This window comes from Alligator sinensis, unplaced genomic scaffold (genome assembly GCF_000455745.1).
Source record: "Alligator sinensis unplaced genomic scaffold, ASM45574v1 scaffold969_1, whole genome shotgun sequence".
Lineage (NCBI taxonomy): Eukaryota > Metazoa > Chordata > Crocodylia > Alligatoridae > Alligator > Alligator sinensis.
This window is the reverse complement of record NW_005842739.1, coordinates 137961-163185: the sequence shown is the minus strand read 5'-3', so window position 1 is coordinate 163185 and position 25225 is coordinate 137961. Positions and strand designations below refer to the sequence as shown.

The 25225-nt window shown below is 41.8% G+C and overlaps 1 protein-coding gene across 2 annotated transcripts in view; it reads left to right on the top strand.

Moving 5' to 3' along the window:
* Positions 1-25225, top strand: part of DCDC2 (doublecortin domain containing 2) — a 102414-nt gene that overhangs the window by 53975 nt on the left and 23214 nt on the right. For both annotated transcript variants that reach the window (XM_006034421.2, XM_025216426.1), the window contains one exon: positions 23389-23486. In XM_006034421.2, coding sequence (XP_006034483.2) covers positions 23389-23486 — 98 coding nt within the window. The remainder of the gene's footprint in view (positions 1-23388; positions 23487-25225) is intronic.

Genomic DNA, 25225 nt, shown 5'->3' with positions numbered 1-25225 from the left:
GCAGGAAAGTGGCATAAATATTGCCTTAAACTAATTTAGGAACATCCACTCAAGGGAATTGGCTGGACTTAGCTAAATAATTTTCTGGTTTGGTTTAAGGAAATCAGTGTAGCTTTTGTGTGTGAAGATGTCAGCCCCATGCTTGCTTAATGGTAAATGTGTACGCTTAAAAGTTGTTCTAAATAGGCCCAGTTCTTCATCCATATACATGCTTACTTTGGCCCTGTTGCATTCTAGTGGTAAAACAGTTCCACTCCTGGAAATGATTCTGGGAGAGGGAGCAGTACAGACATTTAAACTGTATCCACCCTTCTCTCCTGCTCCTTGTGCTTTCCCAAGACGGGGCTAATTCTGAGCTAGGGAAAACATGGGTTGCTTCAGTCCTTATATTCCCAGGGGACTCAAGCAGCATGGCAAAGCCCTGGTCTGATTCTGACACTGGGAACTCTGGAGTGAGAAATGGGTAGGGATTAACTGGCAGCTGTTCCTTCCCTCCCCTCCCAGCCTATGGGAGGGACAGGAAAAGCTGTCCCCCAGCCTGCTCCAGAACTAGGCCCCAGGAAGATTAAAGCCAGGGTAAAGTGTGCAGGCATTCAGTCTCCTGGGAAAAACTCCCAGGAGTCATTTCTACTTTGTTGTAGTAGGGTTATTTTTTTTTTTTCCCCAGAACAGCCATTTTTGCTCCAGGAGAAAAAGCTTGAATGTCTGCATACTTTTGGTTTCTACCAGAAGAACAGTGAATCTTCCAGTAGAAACAGAAGTCTGTTCATGAAAATAATCACATGCTTAAAGTTATGTGCGTACTTAGGAGCTTGGAGGTTCAGGAGCTAATATACTGTGTTTTTAGAGACCAATCTTTATTCTAAATGTGTACATTATCATACAAACCACCTAGAAAGTATAGTACTCTCATTTGGTACTATTATTGAAGATTTAATGGCAATTTTCACCTATATGCTAGTCTCTGTACTATTATTAGTCAGCGTGGAAGAAACAGTTTATATTTTATAGGATGTAATGTATAAACTCTACTCTTGGCATGAAACCTGTTAAATTTAGGAAAATATGTCATCCTTATACATGCGAATTGTTTGTGGTTGTGATGTCTTTCACGGAGACTTTTTAGCGTATACATGAGTATGTACGTATGCTAGTATATTAAATGCAAATATTATGGGCCTAGCATACTTGAAATAAAATATAAGCCAAGACACACAAAAGTTCTGGTTCCAGAAGCAGTGTTAACTCAGGCATATTGTACCTACATAGTGTCTCCTATTCTTGCTTTTCTGATTAAGTGTATAATTTAAATAAATTTCTGTTCACCATAAAATGTATATGCTTAAATACACTACGTATACAATATAGTTGAGTTAAAAAACATCTGTAGATGAATTAAGTTTAAATCACTGAAGAAATGGTTGCAAATCTTGTCATTTATTTAAAGGCACAAGTTCAATGCTCCATTAATGTATAAGATTTTTTTTTGCATTTAGTTCCATTTAAAAATATTTATTTTTTAAAAAGGCCTCTGTTTAGTTATGTTGGCAATTAAACATGCCTAACTAAACTATGAAGACCACACATCACTGAGAATGATTTGGATATGGATGTGTGGAGAATTCACAATTCAGAAAGGACTGGTATAGTTTAGAGCCAGGCTCCCACTTTTGCAACTGCTATAATTTTCCTAGAAACAAAAAAAAAGAAGAACCCCCCCCTCCCCCCATTATTTAACATGCACTAGTATTTGACAGCGCTTGCAGGATTGTCTATAATTAAAATAGAAAATTCAGAAGTATATTTAATTACCTTGGGCAATATACATATATTTTTAACAGCACCATCTGCATTTGCAGAATGCATCAAAGATGTCGGGAGACTCTAAGTTGTGAGACTGCAACATTTCACACCTGGAGTTTTCTCTTGCCCCTGGTGTTAAGGCAGGATGTCCTTCTGGGATTTCGTTTTGTGTTTTGGTTTGTTTAAATATACTTTTAAAAACATTTTCTGTGAAGCCTTTTGCTATAGCATCTGAGCTCTCCATTATCATAAGTAAAGTGCTTCATCTGGGGAGAAATAATCCACAACACATTTACAGGCTTGGCAGTACTATACTTGCCAGCATCACAACTGACCAAGACCTGAGTGTCATGACTGACAACAAAATGAACATGAGCCACCAATGCGAAGCTGTAGCTGGCAGAGCTAATCAGACTCTGGCATGCATCCATCGAGGCATCTTGAGCAAGGCAAAGGATGTCATCCTCCTGTTCTACTTGGCATTGGTGAGACCACAACTGAGTGCTGCATTTAGCTCTGGGTGCCTCAATTCAAGAAGGATGTGGAGAAGCTTGAGAGAGTCCAAAGGAGGGCCACATGCATGATTAGAGGCCTAGATACCAGGTCATATGAGGAGAGGCTGAAAGACTTGGGACTCTTCAGCCTGGAGAAGAGAAGACTCGGAGGAGACTTGGTGGCAGTCTATAAGTATATCAGAGGCGTACATCTGGGCTTGGGGGAGCATCTTTTCACTAAGGCCCCCCAGGAGAAGACTAGAAATAATGGGCATTAACTGATTGAAGGTCGCTTCAGGCTAGACATAAGGAGAAACTTCTTCATAAGTTGAGTGCCGAGGATTTGGAGCAGGCTCCCCTAGAGGTGGTACAATCATCCACTCTGACAATCTTCAAAAAACATTTTGGTGCCTATCTTGCTGGGGTCATCTGAGCCCAGCAGTCTTTCCTGCCCAAGTGCAGGGGGGGCTGAACCCAATGATTTGTAAGGTCCCTTCCAACCCCTAACAGCTATGAAATTATGAAACTATAATAGCTCGGAACAGAAGTTACATATAAACTGGTATAAGTAATCGGAACCTGGCTCAGATCTGTAACACAACAGAAATTCAGTGCACATAAACTGCTTTCAAATGCCCAAAACCAGTTTGGTTGGAAGGAAGTAGTATGAGACTTAACTGATTTTAAATTAAATCAGTTTATTGAACTTCTGTCCCAGATCCCCTCCAGATTCAAGTTAAATCAGTCCCCCAGCATCCCAGGATGATTTGCATCTCCCTTGCAAATTGCCTCTTGCAGGGTGGGCAGGCCAGCCATGGTCCAAGCTGTCTGCTCCAGCTAAGCAGGAAGGCATGCACTAGCATTCCCCGGCTTCTGGCCTGGGCCACTGCAGGCATGTGGCTGCATTTTAGGAATCAAAAGTCAATGTCTGTTCACTTGCTTATCAGTTCAATCTACACAGTTTAGACTAACCTGAGAAGATTGAATTGATTCAGCCTCAGGCTATTTGACTGTCTGTACTTAGCCAATAAGTGTAGCTCCTTTCTCTTTTTACCAGTTCCCCTTTCATTTTAGTTTTTTTTTCTCGTTCTTCTTATCCCTTCCCTATCTCATCTCTGGTTTTATTTTCCTTTCATTCCTCTATTCTTTCTCCTTATTTTGTGATCTTTTTCTCTTCCTTCTTTTCCTCTGTGGTTCCACATCCAGGTTTTTTGTTTGTTTGTTTCTTTGTTTTGGGTTTCTTTTTTACTTATTTTACTCTATTTTATTTTGTTCTCTGGCCCTCTCCCTCCTTTTTAAGACTAGGGATGCTGGGTTCAAGTCCCAGCTGTGCTGGAGACATCCCATATGTGACTGTGAGTAAGTCTTGGGAAAGTCAGAGAACATATGAGAGCATGTGTTCAGGACTCCTCTAAGCAGTGTGTTCTGCCTAATTGATGGATTTCTGTCTGTTTCTCAGCTTTTACTAATTTCCTACCTATGCACAACTTCAGTGTTTCAACTCCTTGTTCTAATTCATTAGAAGAATATATTTTGAAATTTCCCACGGAAAAGAAATACTATTTACTGGACAGCTTTCCTGAACAATAATTCCAATAGTTTTTCCCTACTTTATTCAGTCAGGAGTGGAAAGGACACCATCATTCCCCTTTGCCTCATCAGCTTTCCTTCCTTTTTTAGTCGGCCCTTTGCAAGGCTGTGATGAGTAGGGAGGGGAAACACTATGTATCTGGGTCTATGAAGGCAGTTTTCCTTAAGTGTTTCTAGGGATAACTGTTCTTCTGGTGTGGTTTAGTACTCACTGAGGTGTTGGGGCTTAAAGCCCACCTTATGGAAATGGGAGCCTCCTCCCTAGCTTGCTTCTGTGGTCATATGGCTGAGGGCAGGCGAAACTTGGGGGCATCTGAACCCCAAGCCTCTGGGCTTGGGCCTGCATGTAGGATGCCTGCCAAAAGACTTTGGAAATATCTGAAGCCCCTGGTGGGGGTGGAGGATGCTTGCCGGTTGGAGAGCCACTTATGGTTCTGGACTGACTTACAGATATGGACTTGATTTGGCTTGGAACATGAAAAATTTTTTTAAAAAAAAAAAAAAAAAAAAAAAGCAGGAAGCTTTTAACCCTTTATTGACTGCAACACTATTACCTAGTCAAGAGGCTGTACTAGACATTTAAACAGATGACCTAGTAGCTAAAACATGTTTTTACTTCTTATCAAGTCTTATTGCACAGCTTCATAGCTTATTTCATTTTGCTTTTCTTTTTAAATGGAATATAGTTCTATCACATCATGCATGTGAAATGGAACTTTGTTTCTAAATAGTCAGAAATTGTTCTTTGGATCATATCTATTAAATATACACTGAAATGTCATAAAATTTTTAATCTTCGGCTTTTATGTTTGATTTATGGATTAAGACTCTTTAAAGAAAAAGTAATTTCCTGTGCAATTATGAAGTACATTATATTAAAACAGTGCAAGTGTGACAAGAACCCACAAGAGCAAAGACTATCGTTTTTGTATTTTAAGTGTTCATTACAAGTTAATGCAAGCATTTCTCTGTGCAATGATTGTCGGACAAAAATATTTAATTCACTTAAATCCCCCCACAAAAAAATAACAAGCCCAAAACAAAACAGATAATGTATCTGGCAAATTTTCATCTAGAATGCAGAAGGCCCCTTTGCACTGCTCTCAGGAGCATAAATGGGAACTGGACTCTCAGGATTCACAAAAGTGCATTCAAGAGGTCTTGCTTTTTTGCTGCTCCTGAATTTGTTTTGATTGTTAGTGCCTCAGTTACTGAAAGCTTGGGTTTAAACCAAATCTAGTTCACCATTGAAGTTTTTGATTTTTTTTTTTTTTTTTTTTTTTTTTTTTTAAACTTCCCTGCCTGGGTCATAGGCTGTTGTTCTCTGTTATGTTGTTGTAGGCCAGAGAGGTCCAACTGGTGACCTGCTTGCAGTCTACAAGGGGTTAAGTTTGGCTCCTGGGCTTCTGCCTGGCTACCACTTCCAACATTGCTCTAGCTGCAATGGTAGCAGAATCTCTTTGTGGGGGCTCTCCTCAATTTTGTTGCCCCCTTGCTGGAGAGCATGCTTTTGCAGCAACTTTGTAGTGCTCCAACTTGGGTGCTCAGAATTTATGAACACATCCTGTAGCAATATATGTCTGTTTCTGAGACGGACACATCTCCATTTTCTGATTTCTCTAGTTTGACTTCATTGTGGTACTTAATATTTTCTTCAAGGTGAGCTCTAGTTTTCCTACAAATCAGTGTATTCACTTTTCTTCATTTTGTCCTCTCACTTGTCTCCCAAGGACTCCTCAGAAAAGAGAATTTGAATGTCTCTGGCTATGTGTATAGAACACAGGAAATTAAAGATGAACCTCACTGTTTGTGCTACTATTTTTTTTTAAGTAGTGTAAGGGTGATGCAACTGTGATGGTCCACATAATATGCAAGAAGCAAGGATTTCTTAGCGTTATATCTTTTATTGGACCAACTATGTCACTGAGATAAAATTAGACAAGCTTTCAAATGCAATTAATTCTTCACCAGGTCTTGCATTGAAGAATACCTTGAATTCAAAAACTTGTTTAACTTTATCTCAACTTCATACTTGGTCCAACAAAAGATATGACACTAGGAAATATTTGCCTGTCACTATTGTTTTAAAGAAAGGGTTGGAGTGGAATGAGACCTTCCATTATGTCATAGTAATGTGAGTGTTATTAATGAATCCAGCAACCTTTGTAAATCCAACAGGCTAAGGCACTTAAGGGAACTCACCCATACCCTAGCCCTGGAACGATCTGTAGGGAAGGCAGGGGCCCCCAATGAGACACTTACCTGCCTGTACACCAATGCCAGGAGCTTGGGGAATAAACAGGAGGAACTGATCCTCTTGCTAAACAAGAATTACTATGACCTCATAGGGATAACAGAGACCTGGTGGGACTCCACCTGTGACTGGGCCACAGGTATAGATGGCTATACCCTGTACAGGCAAGATTGTACAGATAAAAGGAGTGGGGGTGTAGCTCTATATGTCAAGGACAGCCACACATCCCTGCAAATTGACTTTGGCACCCAGGAAGGACAACAGGAGTCTCTCTGGGTTAAAATATGTGAGGAACGTGGTACAGGGGACATCAAGGTAGAGTCCACTACAGACCTCCTAACCAGAAACAAGATCTGGACCAGGAATTCACCAGGGAACTGGCTGAGGCATGGTTGTCATGGGAGACTTTAACTACCTGCACATGTCATGGGAAGAGCACTTAGCCAAATCCGGTCGGTCGCAAAGTTTCCTTACATGCATGGATGAGCTCTACCTGACTCGAAGTCTATGGGCCAACAAGAGGTAAAGCGTTGCTGGACCTGGTACTGGCCAAAGGGGATGACATAGTCAATGACCTAAGAATCGACGGAAAGCTGGGTGATAGTAACCATGAGCTGATTACCTTTACTATCCATCGCAAACCTGGCAAGTCAGTCAGCAATACAGAAGTCCTCAACTTCAGGAAAGCTGACTTTGACAAGCTCAGGAGGCTCATTGTCGAGGCCCTAAGGGACCATGACTCGACAGGAAGAGGAGTCCAAGAGGAGTGGTTGCTCCTCAAGGGAGCGATCCTGACAGCACAAGGGATGGCCATCCCAGCTAAGGGGAAGGGTAGTAAAAGGGCACAGCAACCCCCTTGGCTCAGCAGGGAACTTGAAGACGTCCTACATCTCAAAAGAGACTTATAAAGGATGGAAGGCTGGAATTACCACCAAGGAGGAGTACTCAGCACTAGTCCCTGCTTGTAGGGAGAGGATCAGGAAAGCCAAGGCTGCAAATGAGGTCCATCTGACTTCACATATCAAGGATAACAAAAAGTCCTTTTTCAGATATGTAGGGAGTCAGAAAAAAAGCAAGGGTAACATTGGACCTTTGCTGAACCAAATGGGACAGCTGGTAACCGATACCCAGGAAAAGGCCAATCTGCCTAATGGGTACTTCATGATGGTCTTTCATCAGTCCAAAGGGACCGCCCTGCCTAGCAAGACATGGGACGGCCAGGGTGAGGGCGTATTTATACCCAGCATCAGTGTTGATCTAGTAAAGGATCACCTTGAGAGGCTGGACACTTTAACGCCAGCTGGTCCTGACAGATTACACCCTAGAGAACTCAAGGAGCTGGCAGGTGTCATAGCCCAACCATTGGCAAAAATATGCAAAAACTCATGGCGCTCGGGTGAAGTACCTGAAGACTGGAAGAAGGCCAATGTAGTACGCATCTTCAAGAAAGGGTGGAAAGTAGATCCCGGGAATTACAGGCCAATCAGTTTGACCTCAATCCCTGGTAAGATTCTGGAGAAAATTATCAAGGAGACCCTTCTGGATAATCTGGCTGAGTGCAACATCTTGAGGGACAGCCAGAATGGGTTTGTCATGGGTAGGTCCTGCCTGACCAATCTCATCTCCTTCTATGACCAGGTGACATATCACATGGACAAGGGAGAAGAGATTGATGTCATATATCTGGACTTTGAAAAAGCCTTTGATCTGGTGTCCCACGACCTCCTCATGGAAAAATTGGCCAACTGTGGCCTCAGCTACACCATAGTCCGATGGCTGGGAAATTGGCTTTGCAGTCGGACCCAGAGAGTAGTGGTCAATGGTAGTGAATCATTATGGCACTCCATGACCAAGGCTCTGTCCTTGGACCGGTTCTCTTCAACATCTTTATCAACTATGTGGACATTGGTGTCAGAAATGCACTGGCTCAGTTCACTGATGACACTAAACTTTGGGGCATAATGTCCACACCTGAGGACAGGCTAGTGATCCAGGCTGACTTGGATGAACTTAGTAAGTGGGTGGATACAAACCTGATGACGTTTAATACCGATAAATGTAAGGTAGTCCACCTCAGGAGGGGGGCGGGAACCTGCAGCATGCTTATAGGCTCGGCAGTGTTATGCTTACTAGTACCACTGCTGAAAGAGACTTGGGGGTCATGACCGACCACAAAATGAACATAAGCCAGCAATGCAATGTCGTAGCTGGTAAAGCAAACAAAACTCTGTTTTGCATCCATTGATGCTTCTCAAGTAAATCCCAGGATGTCATCTTCCCGCTGTACTCTGCCTTGGTGAGGCAGTAGCTGGAATACTGCATCCAATGCTGGGCTCCACAATTCAAGGATGTCAAGAAACATGAGGAAGTGCAGAAGAGAGCCATGCACATGATCAGAGGGCAAGAGAATAGGCCTTATGAAGAAAGGCTGAGAGCCATGGGACTCTTCAGCCTGGAAAAGCGTAGGCTCAGGGGGGAACTGGTGGCTGCTTATAAGTACATAAGGGGTGCACACCAGGACCTGGGAGAACATCTGTTCACCAGAGCGCCACAAGGGAAAACAAGGACCAACAGTCATAAACTCCTCCAAGACCATTTTAGGCTGGATATTAGAAAAAAATTCTTTACTGTCCGAGCCCCCAAGACCTGGAATAGACTCCCTCCAGAAGTGGTGCAGGCACCTACTCTGGATTCATTCAAGAAATGCTTGGATGCTTATCTTCCTGGGATCCTTTGTCCCTAGCTGACTTCCTGCCCCTGAGGCAGGGGGCTGGACTTGATCTTCGAGGTGCCTTACAGCCCTAATGTCTATGAAATCTATAGCAGAAGGACATCCCTGCTCATTAGTGCTCTTATTATCCATGCTAGGAATAAACAGAATTCAATTAGTCCCCTTTGGTGAACACTTAAAACTTTAAATATGAGTTGTAAAGTTTTTGCTATGCAATAAAAATGTTCAGGAATCCAAATAACTAAAGAATAGATGGTTCTTATAGAATTACATATTAAACTTATCTGTTTTTTTAATTTCTTCCACTCACCTGCTTCATTCTGTTTTATTTGTTTCTCCTGTGCAATCTATAAAATGTCTTGATATCTTGTTAATGTACCATATCCAGTAAAATTTGACACAAGGTTTATTTTACTATTAAGCCAGTAAACTTCACCCTAAACTGTAATGTGAACATATTGGAGCATATTAAAATAGATGAAAAGGAAATGTTCCTTGGAAACGCTGGGATTTTCTCCCTGAGTTTAGCTGCAATCTGGAATTTACGCTTCTCTATTTTGAGTGCATAAATGCCAAACTGTTTGAAAGTGGTTATTTCTTGAATTTAATCCATCAAAAATTATGTTCATATTATATTTAAAAACATAACCTCTGCCAGCACAGTTAAAGTGCAAGGTTAGCCATGAATTATTTTTGTCTCTGCCTTTTTTCAAAATGCACAAACTCTAACACATTTCTCACAGGAGGGCCACTCTCTCTCCAATCTCTGTCCTGATCCTCAAGGGAAACTTACACAACACTTCCCAGAGACGAGCCTATGAGCTCCATTTCATCAACCTGCTGGATACTAGAGATCAGGGACTAAACATAGACACTGGATTTTTGATACATTATAGTCTGCCTGGCAACTGACTCCCCAGCCCAGCCCAGCCCAGCCCAGCCCCTGGCTTGTTTACTTTTCATTCCATCCAGGAAGAGCACACACCAACTGCTGAAACTTCTTTAGCCTGATGAAGGGTTTTTGAACCCGAAAGCTTGCTTAATAACTATTCTCCAACTATTTGGGTTGGTCTAATAAAAGATATCAAATTCACCCAAGGAACCTTGTCTGCCAAACTCTAACACTACTCTTACAACTGCATATGTTCTGCACCATCATAGCTACAGCATCACTCTTACACTACCAAACTCTAAACAATGTTTCTCCAGTATGCTATACAAATAACCCATCCATGGCACAGTCCTTTCAAATCAAGATAAAGAATTATTTATTTTATCATGTTTAAACCCCTTCATATACAACTTAAATATAGCACTGTTTATGAAATATATGGTGGGCTAAAGCTGTTTTTCAGTTTTTCTTACTGTTGCACATGGTACTAATGTTCTGATTGGATTCCAACTATGTTGCTAATATTACCACATAAACAATATTGAATGTGTAATTCTCCAATGTAAGTGAGGCTTGGAGCCTTAGATTATTGCTGCTATGCCTCAGGAGTAATTGGGATTGTTAAACTGAAGCCAAAAGTGTATTTGACATCTTCTCAAATCACATTTTAAACAAATGTTTTACCACGTTGTTTTCTTGGTTTGCATCTGCTGTGCATACAAGACTTTAGGAGCTGAACAGCAGTATAGGAAGTTCAGAAGTTAGATACTTAGTACTTGCCAGGTAGGGGTGTGCAAAATGGGCCATATTCAGTTCGGATTCAGCCCAAATTGGGGGACAGTGATTCTATTTGTAGATTCGGATCACTGTCCCGAATCTATTTGGCCAAATCCATATCTGAAGATTTGATGCTGATTCAGGGAGTCAGTGATTTGGCCATAGACACCGCTTTAAATGTTTTTCTACATACCTTGAGGAACCAGGTGTGGCTCATGAATGCTGAGATGGTGGGGCAGGTGGAGCATCCCACAGGAGCATGGGGGCTACCCCTGCGTGCTTGGTGGCAGACGCGGAAGTGGACTGGAAGTACTTGCCAGGTAGGTGCGTGCAAAACGGGCCATATGCAATTCAGATTCAGCTCAAATCTGGGGACAGTGATTTGATTAATAGATTTGGATCACTGTTCTCCTCTTCCCTGGCATCTCCCTGGCACAGTAATTGGCTGTGGGGGGGACCCCAGGTACTCCCCCAGACCCAGGAGGCGCCAGTTGCCAACCCAGGGGGTAGAGGGGGAACCCAGAAGTGGACCAAAAGTGCTTCTGGTCCACTTCTGGGTCCACCGTCAAGCGCACTGAGGACCCCCCTGCACTCCCGTGGGATGCTCCATCCGCCCCACCATCTCAGTGTTCACAAGCCTCCTGGTACCTTGAGGTATATAGAAAAAACATTTAAAGCTGTGTCTATGTCTGAATCATTGAATCTCTCCGAATCGAGTCAGAGGGTTCCAATTTGATTCAGAGGAATTAAAGGGCCTTCTGATTCAATTTGGATTTGGAGATTTGGTCGCCGAATTGGGCTGAATCTCTGCTGAATCAAATCAGTGACCAAAGCATTGCACAGCACTATTGCCATGTACTTTTATTTCCATTTGAATCTCCAAGGTCAGTTATGAATCTCCAAAGTCAGCACTAGTAGACACTAGGTTCTAGATATCTGTGTATGAAGTTAGACCCTTGGCAGTGAGTTTTCAGAGTAGTGCAATACAATAGAAAGTCAATTATCTAGAATAATTAGTGTTGTCATCATCATCTTGGGTAATCATTTTTTTTTTTTTGGATAATCAAATACCACAGTATGAAGTACTGAAAGCAAAGGAAATATTAAAAAGCCACAACAAATCAATGTACAGTACAATCTCAAACACTAACAAATAAGCAACACATGGTTATCTCACTGATGAGCAAACCAAACATGGGCTGATGGTATTGTTAATATAAAACCTTCCAGTTAATTGACTTTTCAGATAAGCAACTTTTTACACTACGCATGTAGAAGGCTGAGCATTTATCTTTCCACAATATTTCAAATCAGGTTTTGGTAAATAACAGCCTCTGTAGCCATAAATCATGGTGGTAGTTTGGAGCGTTGTTGGCTGTGAAAGGCAATAAAGAGCTTGTTCATCACACAAAGTGAATATTGTATATATAATCAGTAGTTACTGCTCTGGTGTTGATTCCTGAAGTGCAGGTATTCTGGAAAATGGCCAGTTGTGAACTAGGGCATGGGTTTTCAACCTTTTTAAAGAAATGTACCCCTGGTAGCTAGATGCGGAGCGGGATGGGTAGCGAGGAGGGTGACCTAAAGTGGGGCCTGGCCCCACGCATACCTGGCCCAGGCTAGCCCCACACTGCAGGCACTTCCCTGAGGGTGGTGGCCCTGGCTCTTCCTCTCCCCTTCCCTGGCCTGCTGGGATCCTGGGCACTCATGAGCTGAAGGCGGGAACTGCTGGTCTCAACAGTGCAGGCACCAGCCAGAGCCTCCATTCGAGCATGGTGCCTCCCTCTGCCTCTGCTTGCACCTGGCCAATCGAGCACTGCCCGTCAGCAGCCTGTGGAGCCACATGTGCAACTGGCCATGGGAAAACAGTGGGCAGTGGCATGGGGTGGTGGATGGTGGTAGCAGCCACTGTGTGCGGGCTCCCCCACCGCCGGCCAGCCGGGCAGCACCTTTGTGTCCTGCAGTGGGGCACTGCTGCCTTTGCCCACCCTGGCCCTGCTCCTGGGAGGTGGCGGCATGGGGTGGTGGGTGGCGACACCCTGTCCTGATTAGAGCTGATTGATATAAGCTCAAGACTAACCCAAAGATTGCATCACATACTTTGGTACAATGGTGCTCAGCCTCCAGTCCACAGGCCAGATCTGGCTTCTGGAGCCATGTCATCTGGCCTGTGGGGCTCCCCATGGGTCCAGAAATTTGGTGTCTGGGGACTGATAACAGCATTGAGTGCTTCTAGAGCCATGGCAATTAAAGCTGCCGTCATGCTTCTGCTGCCAAACTTCTGAACCCATGGAGAGCTCCACATAGGCTGGATGACTGCACTGCATACAGTTGTGCTGCAGCCAGATCCAACATGTGGATTATGCCTAGCGCACAGGGTTGTGCAAGTATACTGGATTGCGCCTCTGGACCAACCCCATGCTAGACTGGTTCTGCTGACTAACTCTTTATGCAGAACTTGGGCTGTGGACTGGCCCTGTAATACTCATTCAGCCCTTGTGGCTGGAGAGATTGAGTATCACTAGTTTAATGTATCACTTAATATACTGTATTTTCTTGCATACAAAACACCCCAAAATAAAACATGCTCTTTATTTTTTTGGGGAAGGCAAAATGAAGAACAAATGTTTTTTCCAGGGTTATGAGTACATAGAGCAGGGAAAGAGCCTAATCTTCAGCTGATTCACCCATCCTTTTCTGCTTAACTTAAAGCTGAAACATTAGTTGCTTCTGAAGACTGGTCTCCATGGATAGATCTATGATTCTGAAAAGAGCTAAAGAGTTTCTAGAGTTGTGAAATAGAAGAGAGATGAGGAGCAGCTAGCAGACTTCAAAATTTCCCTAAGAAAGGTTAACTAGATTAGCGGAACATCAAAACCGTTAAAGAGGAACTGTAATTTTTAACACCTGTGTAGAGGAGAACAATGAGCCATTAAGTCATATAACTTCCTCAGTTGCCTGAATACTAATGCCACTTCTGTTGCACTGTGGAACGGGAATCAAAGCAAGCTGCTTCTATTCTGGGCAGAATAGAAATTTCCTGCCTCAGACACGCGTCCAGATTTTGGGTGTTTGGTTTTTGAGAAAAATCCCCATGTGATATTTGAGTAAATAAGGTAATTTATCCTTTTTAATTATTCTCATTAATCTAATAACTGCTAAAAGGGGAGATTTCTGGAGGACAAATGAAAAATAGGCACCCAAATTTGCAAGTACAACACTTAACCTATTGTTATGCATCTGTAAAACTTCCCTTAGAGTACACATGTCTCTTTGCAATCTACTGTGTATGCTGGGGTTTTTTTTTTTGGTCTGTAAGTGATATTAAGATATTGGGCCCCTCTATAGAAAGGACACATCTTGATAGTTAAGTTATTTCTTTGCTTTTAAAAATCACTAATGACTCTCATTGACTTCCTATTATTTTCTTTGAAATTACTTGGGTTTAATTTCCAAACCACAAGCTGTGTAATTTTTTTTTTACTATCATTGATCACAAAGCAGATGGCAGCTATTAAGAATAAGGTGTCACTGTGCTGTGATCATAAATTTGAAACTACTCAGTCTTGTATATCTGGCTTCAAAACTCCATATTCATTGGTAGATTTAAGAAGGCTGGTATAGTCAAACATGTTGTATTAGTGACAGATATTTCTTATCAGTTTTGTTGAATACAGTGGCCAGTTTTTTCTCAAGATGTGAGCAATATCTTCCAGCTGAGACATCAGTGAACTTTATTTTATGGGGATGGAGAGGTGGGTAAAAACAATAGTTGTTGAAAGAAGTCAGATCTGGTCAGTACTGTGTAGGAATACATTACATACAGTCATTACATTGTATATTTTTATAAACATTTCTCTTATATATTAATACATTTTGTATTCAATATTCATGAAGAGGAACTGCGTTAATACCAAAAGAATAAGAGTTTACCATAACATAAAAAAAGATAGAATACTAACCATGCATTCAAAGTTAAAAATGCTAATGATCATATTTAGATGATCATTTTTATAAAAATATGTAGTTAAGGCAGTGACATGACTGCTTTACTGCCGTATTAACCATGTATATAAAACTTTGCTGAAGAGAGACAAGCATTGCCAGCAACACTGTAAAGAAAAAATGCTTATTTATTGTCAGTTGTTCATGAGAGAGAAATCACAATTTTATTTGTGTTTAGGGATATCGCTGGACTTGGGGTTTATTCCTTGAATAGTAGGGGAGATAATTACAACATATGAAGGAAGCAAGAACATTGTTTTACATCAAAATGGTGAATCATCACAACTGTAAGACACTGAATATAGTTCCCCATGGACCAAGTAGTGCCCCTCACCTTACCACCTTGTTTCAGCTGCAAAGTGCATTTCTTTAGTTTTGCCTTCTTTAATATACGTACATAATGATATGCACAAATAACAAACCATTTGTTAATTGTGTTGCTTAATTCAGTACAGGAAGGTAATATAGCATTACAATGATCAGTGCAGTATGAGAGTCAATAGAGAGCAGTTGTAATGCTGCACAGTATGCTTCGTGCCGATTTTAGCCATTAGAACCAATTTATACAACAGGGATCCAGGTGAATGATTAATTTAAAAAATGATAAGAAATCAGATGGATTAAGACTAGACAGGACTTACTTTTATCATTGCAAAGTACAAATGGTCTTTAATGTTCCCTGTCACTTAAACAAGGGAATAAATTAGACATCTAGAAAAAGAGAGAGAATAAATGTGCTGAGAATTCAGAGTATGTGGGAGAAGGGTAAAGCCCCAAATATTGCATGTCTTATTTTGTAGCAGCTAAATGTAAGATGAGCTAGTTCATAGAATCAAGACACCTTTTCTTTCCTTGAGTACATTGCCTATTAGAAGAGGAGACTGCTTTATAAACAGTCAGCCTTCCTGGAAGCACCTTTTGCAATTTACATTGAGATAGTCTAATGTCAGCAATCTATAGTGGTGTGAAATTTTGTTAGGAATTAAATACATTTTGAAACAAGGAACGAAATGCTTAAAGGCTTGATTCTAGCAGCAGGTGAAGAGAAGTATTTTTTTACAGTGAGTTTCTCTACCCCCAATTTATTTTTAATTATATCACTTTTTGGTGACAGAACTAGCAGACGGAACAAACCACCTAATCAATGGATCTTCTACAATAATGTAGATTGGAGAATTCATTTGAAAGAAAATGAAGTTGTAGACACATATACAAACTCTTGTGTCCATTCCATCCCTCATAGCAATCCATTCAATTTAATGAGCCACAGATTTTTCTTACATTTTGCTTTTAATTTGATTTTGCATTTTTATGAGGCAGCCCCTGTGGTAAATCACATTGGTTTTTTTTATAGTCACATTAACTTTTTTGCTTATAAACAGAACTGACAGTTAATAAATGCCTCTGATTTCCATAAAATATGCAGGGCAGGCCATTATTACAATGATTTTTTTTATCCCTGCTGCTAAACTTCAATCAGTTTCAAATTTGAAATGCATTAAATAAATATGTATAATGCTATGATTTGTGCTGTAATACATTTTTTATAGTTGGTGCTGGTTAGGACAGGAGGTTATATAAGAGGCATTAATTGCTGTGTTTAATTATTTAAAATTATATATAGATTTTTTTTTTTACAAGTGATTTGAATGTATAACTCATTTACTATTTAATACAGCCATGTAATTTTCTTGTTTATCAAAGTGTACAAAAGGATTCCAGTCAGGTTAAGTGAAATACTGAACTGCATCGGTCAGGAAATAGTCTTTGCTCTTCAGCTGTACTGTTCCGTCAAATACCGATACACTGTTCAAGGGGCTCTTTCTACACAAAAATATGTCCCCCTACGTTAAAGAGAAGAGCTGCAACACTATTGTGAACATCAATTTGTTTAGACAGTAGAAAAAGTATATTCAGATCAATGGTATTGCTTAAAACATATTGGACATCTGGGGTAGAATCCTTTTTCAGCTAGGAAATGACCAAGCTTCAGCTAGCAACTTTTCTGAGTTACATGACTAATGCATACAAGTGATTTTATTTCCTCCCATCTGGGTGCTTAAGAGATTCCATTATAGGAACAAGGAGACATCTGGGCATCTCTGGAGGTTGCACCTATTCCTATAATGGGGGCGCACACATGCCCAGAGGTGGGAGTTGCTCATACCTGTCACTCGGGTAACTCAGAGTTGGTTGCACTTTGCTTGCCAATTAGATGAAATTGTACCCTTAGAGTTTTGCTGGGACATTTGTTATGAAGTTATCTGAATGTATTAGGGGCTTAACTGACAGCACAAAACATTTGGAAATGTCCCCACAAGAGTAATTGTCACAGGTGACTCTTCAGATGGTGCTCCTGACTGCAGACAGAATAATTTGGAGCATCCCTGAAGCTGCTGTAAATTACAATGGGTTTATTTCACCTCCAGCTAGGCCAGGGTCAGGGAGGTGGGAAGTATATGTAAAAGCACCTTTCTCCTGTCCCCTCCCATCACTTCTCCCTGAGTAAACTTATCATAGCTGAAGACTGAGCCCTCCGACTTTTATGAAATATACATGGCCAAGTGCAGTATCAGATACCTGATGAATTCTTTATCAGAGTCTGGCCCTTGCAAGAGGTTAGACGGGATCTATTATGTCTCTCTATTGTATGAGAATGATTCTATGTCCTCTCTGTCTGATTTACAGAGGTGCTGGATTCTGGGGCCACCTGGAGTCTTTAAAATAAGATTATTGATTTAAAATAGTTGATTCTTGCTACCAGTAGTGCAACCCTGCTATTGATACAATACTAATGTAGGCCAGTTCTCAGTGCTTTAACCACCCTCTCATCTACCCCTGCTCAGAGCAGACCTAGCTGGCATGGTGTTTAAAATACTGGTAGCTGCTGGCACCTGCTTTACATCAGGTTTCTTAGCATTGCCAATTCTGGCATGTGGAGACTTCTGTTTCCTTTCCTAACAGTGTTCACAAGTCAGGTAGGGAATGAAAGTCTGAGAGCATTCTGGAGTCTAAGGCCAGGTACAGACATTACATTTTTACTGGTATAAGTGATCAGAAACCAGTCTACCTGTAACAGAACAGAAGTTTGGCACACAAAATTGGTTTATACCCATAACAGAACAGAAGTTCGACACACACAGACTAATTTAAAAATGGCAGAACTCGGTCTAAGATTTGAACCCCTACCAAAGAGTGAATGTGTGTTCTGTTCAGATGGGCCTTGAAGTGTCTCTTCCCTCTATGCCAGTGGACTTTGGAGAGAGGTAAGTCAGGGCACTGCTGTGATAGGAACATCCCTGCAGTTCCTAAAACAGCACCCCAGGAGTGGGTGTGAGAGTGTTTAACTCCTATACATGTATCAGCAGCGTTTGCCAATTCTTTTAGGTCCAAATCCTCATGCCAAAGTTTAAAGGGGCCCGCAGGCAGATTCCTCTCAGTCTATGAAGCTGCTGTGTGTAGAGGCTACTTAGTTTATTTCAGGGGTGGGCAAAATACGGCCTGCAGTGGGTCCCTCAGTCACACCTGGCCCCGTGCCTGCTGCAGACACCTGCTTGCGCTGAACAGCTCCAGCAACATCAGTGCTGATGAGGCAGAAGTGTCCTCAGGGCAGGGGAAAAATGGCCCGTCCCCCTCAGTGCTGCCCAGTGCTTCCTGCAACAGCCATGCAGAGCCCACATTGGGCTGCCCTGTGCTGTCACTGCTGCCTCCGGGTGGCCCAGCAGGGCAGTGGGGGCAACACGGGGCACCTCAGTGCAGGTCCACCCAGCTGCTGCAGGAAGCACTGGGCAGTGCTGAGGGGGATGGGCCGCTTTTCCCCTGCTCTGAGGACACTTCTGCCTCATCAGCACTGATGTTGCTGGAGCTGGAGCTGTTCAGCATGAGCAGGTGAGTCTGTAGCAGGCACGGGGAGGGTCTGGACAGCACGTGGGTCCCCACCAGTACTGCAGGGCTGGGGCCAGCAGCTGCTTAGAAAGGCAGTCCAGTGCAGAGCCACCTCAACCCTGCTGTGTGCCCAGGGGCAGCAGTACACGCCACAGGCTCCACATTTTGAGCTTTTATGCGATCACCTCTATATATACAAGGCAAACGCATACAAATCAGGACAAAAGCACCTTTTAAAAATAAAATAAAAATATGTTATGGATGTTAGATTTTTAGTACAGGCAGTCCTCGACTTACAACGTCTCAAGTTACAACGTTTTGCACTTACAAGGTTTATAAATTGACACCCTGTTTCAACTTTATGATGTCAGTTTCAACTTTACAACGCTTGATCCAATGTGATGCCATGCTCACGAACAAGTTTGCTGCGTCGCTCATCTTCCTGGAGAGCATCTGTCCAAACTTCCTTGGACACTTCCTTTAATAAAGCAGACAAGACTCCACAAAAACCTGCAGCCAAGACTCCTGAGAAGACTCCAGCCAAGAACCCTTTAAAAAGTCCAACCAAGAGCCCTTCAAAATGTCCAGCAAAGTCACCTCAAAGAAGTCCTTCCAAATCACTATGATTGCTATTTACAATATACATATGTTAATGTAGCTATATTACTCAGCTATAATTGATTGAGTACAAAATTCTGGGGTATTTTTGGTGAAAATAGGGTATTGGGCCTTGGTTCAGGAACCAATCCCACATTTCTAACATTGTTTCTTATGAGAAAATTGGTTCCAAGTTACAACGTTTCAACTTAAGACGCGGTTTTCAGGACCGAATTGTATCATAAGTCCGAGGACTGCCTGCATATAATTTGTTTTTTCTGGTTCCAGGATGGCAAACTCCCTTCCCAAAAAGGAGTATTTCTGAGGCAAGGGCAGGGACCTCTGGTGGCAAAGGTCAGGGGTTAGGGGGTGAGACTTCTAGTACCAAGATTGTGATCAGGGGGCGGGGTACCTGTCAAGGGGTGAGGCTACCTGTGTGGCCCTTGACAGCTCACCAAAACTTGCTAAGTGGCCCTCCACCTGAAGTAATTGCCTGCCCCTGTTTTTTTTAGTCTGAAGAAGGGAAGACTGAGAGGGGATTTGATAGTAGCTTTTAACTACCTGAAGGGTGGTTCCAAAAAGGATGAAGCTGGACTGGTCTCAGTGGTGACAGATGACAGAACAAGGAGCAACAGTCTCAAGTTGCAGCAAGGGAGGTTTAAGTTGGATATTAGGGAAAAAAATCTTCTTACGAGGGTGGTGAAGGACTGGAACAAATTACCCAGAGAGGTGGTGGAATCTCCATCCTTGGAGGTTTTTAAGACCTGGATTGACAAAGACCTAGATGGAATCTAGTTGGGAGATGATCCTGCTTTGAGTAGGGGGTTGGATTAGATGACTTCCTGAAATCCTTTCCAATTCTAATTTTCTATGATTCCACACCTTTTATGGTTTTCCAGATAATAGAATTTCTTCTTCATCTCTTCTGCCACAGTCCAAGCTAAGAATTTATCTTTCTCTCCTGAATATTTACAGAGTGTGTTTTAGGCATTTGTCTTCCATGCTCTCCATGTATAGAAGCAAATAATTTATTTCCCTTTTGTTGTTGTTGGTTTTTTTTAAAATAAATATTCATCTTCTGACAGTAAGTCATCTTTGCCTTCTCTTAGGGACCACAATTCCTCTTCTAACAGTCTCTCATTTCTTCTATATTTGAAAGTTGCTTTCTCTTAACTGTTTCCTTCCTGCACAGAGGGAATCAGTAGTCTGAAAATGGGATCTTTTCCCTCTTTGCTTAGGAACATTATCCCGAATGCATCAGCTGGAATGTTGTGTTCTCCTCTTTCTCCAGTGTAAGCTGCCTCCTACTTTGTGATTTTTCTTTTCCACAGTAAGGACAGAAGCAGTGCTCCATTCACATTGAATCACCAGCATGGCAACAGTGGTCCCTTTGATGGATGCTGAAGGGAGTGCAGGACGTTCACTGGAAGAGCTTTCTCATTGTGACCAGGTTTCTGCAAGTCCTGCTGTCTGTAACCATCTTTACCACCAGAGAAAAGGCCCAAGTTGAAGCTGACTGCTCTGTGGGAAAGCATCTGTCAGGTTCCTCCTAGAAGAAGGTTCAAGGGATCTAGTGAAGAGTTTGGGGTTGATCCTCTCAACTGATAACATGGTGAACACGGCCTTTGAATGAAAAGGCCAGGTTGAAATCATTCCTCTCCTCTTTCTGAAGCTTTATAATGAAGCTGAGGAGAGAGATCCCAATTTCTTTTGAATGAGTGGTTTGCTAGGGATGGATGGTACTCACTTTGGCTTTAGAACTGTATAGCCTGCCACTGTTAGTTAAGGACATCCAGAACAAGAGGTCTGGCAGTTATAGAGGGTATCAAGCAGCACCTTCAGCTCTTGGGAAAAATTGCATTTTTCATAGATGAGGCTCCCTGAACTGGGAGCACATACATCCTTTCTGCTTCAGTGGAACCCAGTGGATAGTGACTGTAAACCAGAATCCTCTTTTGTCCAGAGGTCAGATAGTCTCTCTTGCAGTGAAGGCTTGTGAAGTAGAAGAAAGGGATGTTGTTATTGGGGCTGCAGGTAATAATGATTACATGAGGTTTAAGCCTTTGCGATAGGGAGTGACTTCATACTTCAGTGACTCAAAGAATCTGCTCTAAAGCCAGAGAGGTTGCTTTAATCAATTTACTTAAGGGAAGGTCTTTCAGGGAAGCTTTGAGCTGTGAGGGTGACTCTGTTGCCTTATGGAAATAAGCTGTATTTCTCTGTCATATTGTGGTTATCATCTCTTGCATCAACTACAAGCATACAATTAGCTCAAGAAGCAATGTTGAAGACTGTTCCTGTATGCCCATTGATATAATTCACCAGGATAATGAATCAAGAGGGACAGTATTTCCCGGAGCATGAAAGCTGAAGCTAGCAGTATTTGTGCTGGCTTCAAAAGCCTGAAGCAGTCTCTATCAATGCACCTGTTCAGAACAATGGGGAGTGTGATGCTTTCCAGTTGCCAAAGAGTCTTTTGTGAAGGCTTTGCTGTCCTAGAATTTTCTCCTTGACCCATCCTGGCACAAAAATATTCTAACCCTTCTGACCTTCAAGGCATGCCATAAATCTCATCTTTTTTCCTCAGGCAGCTTGAAATGGAGTTACTTGTAGGGACAGTCAATTGCTGCAGTTGGAGGAGTGTAGTTTAGTGTTTGCCAGTTTTGCTGGTTATGGACCACATTAACTGAAGTGCATCAGCCATCTTGGAGTGTTATTTTGCATTTTTAGGTTGTGTCAAGGGTGTAGAGTATCTGGTCCACCACAGTATATATATATGTGTGTGTGTGTGTGTACTTGTGTACTCACATATACAGATGCTTGTAAGCATATGACAGCACTGCATTAAAAATGTGACTGCAGATTGTGTAGATAGCCCAAAATAGCTTGAAACTGGCTTCCTGACTTGTTGGATCGGTTTTGTAATTCCATGCTGCTGTGGCTACCCTTGGGTTATTATTACCCAAGCTAGCTAGGTTAGTGCTAACTTGGAAATGTCTAGATAAGCTGCATGTAGATGTAGCCTAAATTAATAGACTGATTCTCTAAAATTTCTTTTTCCTTTTGTTAACTGATATTAGTACAATCCATTGCTCCTTTTGATTACTTTTTGCATTTTCTGTTTGGTGACATGAATACCTGTAAAGTAGCTATATTTCTCTGGTATATTGATTTAACTGCACTCAGAATTTACTGAGATATCTTTTAACTTAGAGTGCTTTACTTTATGCCTGGCTAGTTAAAATTTCCCATTACCATTTGTGTTCTGTTTACATATGTAAATGTTTTTGATTTCATTACATGACACTCATGTTTCACTGGAATACATACTGCTGCTGGGAGGAGGAGTAATTCTTCCAAAACTATGCTATCTATTACCAGCATCTCCATCAGTCTCCATGTATCTAATCAGGAAGTTGTAGACCAAACCTTTTGTCCAGGCAGTTATCAGTGTGTTATTAATCTCTAGATTCCTTAGAGGATGGATTATACCTGTCTTGCTGCACTTTCCCACTACAAAAAATGCACCTGGCTAATTTGCTTAGCAGTGACTTGCAGAGTAAAATAACAAATTAATCAAAACAGATTTTAAGACCATATGAATAAAGTAAGATTAGAACTAGACTATAAGACTGAATCTATTGGCCTTGCCTAGATAATGCAACCCACTCCACAGTGCTGGACAGGCATTTGGTTCTTCCCAGGGCCCTTGCAAAGTTGTAAGGTGGTTTTTCTGATACAGTTTCTCTGTACCAAAGAAAGAGAAACTGGAATTTATTTCATTATCATTGTTAATTCTCAAACTGCAGTGCCCCTGCTAATGTAACTCTTGGTTGTTTTTTTTTATTATTATTCTGGCCCTGAAGTGTTTGGTTATTTCTTAGCAATTGAGACATTATTGTACCAGTTATCCAAAGTTATCCAGAGTCATTTTGAACATGTGTATATATTCAATACAGATGGATCACATTATTTATAACAATTATAATTTGTATTGTTACAAATAACATGATTGGTCTGTGTTGTGCTGTTCTCACATCTGAACTTCTCCAGAGTTCAGAGTTCATATCCAGGGTTTTGTTTAGGTTAGTTTATCTGTCTGACTCTTCTTATCTGTCCTTCCCTCCAAAATGTAGCATGTATGTAGTTAGGGAATGTATTTAGCAGGTAAGTAGGGAAAAAAGGGAAATAAAATTGAACATAATGAGACATTTAAACTCCATTTGAAAGATTGTGTTAGAAATAACATATGAGCCTTGAAAGCTATTCTTAGAAAGAGAATGTAGGTGCAGTTCAATAATTTTGCCACACAGTGTCACAATTGGACTTTACTTTTATTCTGTGTTTCTTTCTGTTGTAGATGAAGGTATTTACAAAGCTGGTGAACGGTCTGAAATGTTGGGAGCAGTAGAAGTCCAAGAGGATGAAGACACTCGGGTAGAGGTGCCAGTGGATCAGGTATTGTGGGAAGAAGTTCATCTTGTACATTTGGTGTTGTTCAGTTTCCTTCCTCCAGTTTCATTTCCCTGCGTGTTCTTTCAGGGTGCATGCTTTAAATCCTTTTCCTTTTCTGGAACTCTGCCATGCTCTAAGAGGAGTCTTTGCAATCCCCAAATTTATCCAAATGCTGCCCAATTTTCAGAGAATTGTTACTGTACAAGGAAGATCCAGTCTGTATGGTGAGCTGCACTATACTATTTTCAGAATCTGTGCTTCAGACTTTACTTGGGCTTTGTCTACCCTTGAAGTGGTTTGCTGAGTAGGAATACCACTAGAGCTGTTCTGGCAAACCCCTCTATTGGAGATTCACCTTATCATGGAAGGGAAAAAAGTGCTTCTGGAGGTATAGTTGCTTGCTTGCTGTTATAACTATTTGTGCATTGGGACTTTCTCCAGCATAGCTATGGCACTGAGGAGGCATGATATTTTTCCTCCAGTCTTAACTAACATAGTTATGCCAGCCAAACTTTTAAGCATAAAGCAGTCCTCAGGCTACCTAGTAATTTCCTTGGAAGGAGGAAGGTGAAGAAAGTCCTTTAGGCGATCTGGTGATACCCAGGGGAACATTTCTTTGGAAGTACCTGCAGTTGGGTACAGTTTGGTTTAAAAAGTAAAACAATTGTTCCTGTGTAGTATTTGGGCATTCAGCTTTCTTCTTTTTTAAAAGTAACTCATCATGTCACCCTGGGTTCTGTTTTTTCTCTTCTCTCTTTTGTTTCCACTTTTTTCTTTTGCATAACTAAGTGATCTCTTTCATATTTCTTTCCCCTCTCCCTTTTTCTTGCTTCCTGTTCCACATTCTCCCTGTATTGGGCCTTCTCCCTGCTTCCTCATGATTTGTCTTTCTCACCTTTAAGCCCTTTCCACTTGCCTAAGATAACACTCCAGTCCCTTCCTCCATAAAATTTCCAGAGCTATTTATCCTTTGTTTATCAGCATATATATACGCACCCATGCACACATCCCAAATGAAAAGGCTGCTGTACGTTATAGTGGGCTTAATTAGCCCGCATGGTTCATTGACTTACACAAAGCTGACCTCGTGAAGGAACACCTTGACAGGCTGGATACCTTCAAGTCAGCTGGCCCTGATAGGTTGATCCAAGGGTACTCAGGGAGCTGGCGAGCATTATAGCCCAGCCCCTGGCACGGATCTTTGAGAGCTCTTGGTGCTCTGGTGAAGTGCCCAATGATTGGAAGAGGGCCAATGTCGTGCCTATCTTCAAGAAGGGGAAGAAAGTAGATCCGGCAAACTACAGGCCCATCAGCCTGACCTCTATCCTGAGGAAGGTCTTGGAAAAGATTATCAAAGAGGCCATCCTTAACAGACTAGCTGAAGGCAATATCCTGAGGGATACCAAGCATGGCTTTGTTGCGGGTAGGTCTTGCTTGACCAATCTCATTTCCTTTTATGACTAGGTGACTTATCACCTGGACAAGGGGGGAAGAGATCGACGTTGTATATCTTGACTTTAAAAAAGTCTTCGATTTGGTATCCCACGATCACTTCTCAGCTTAACTGGCTAACTGTGTCCTCGACCTCACCATGATCCGTTGGCTGGGGAATTGGCTCTGCGGTAGGACCCAGAGAGTGGTGGTCGATGGGAGCTAATCGTCTTGGTGTGCTGTGACCAGTGGGGTCTCTCAAGGCTCTGTCCTTGGACCTATACTATTTAACATCTTCATCAATGATGTGG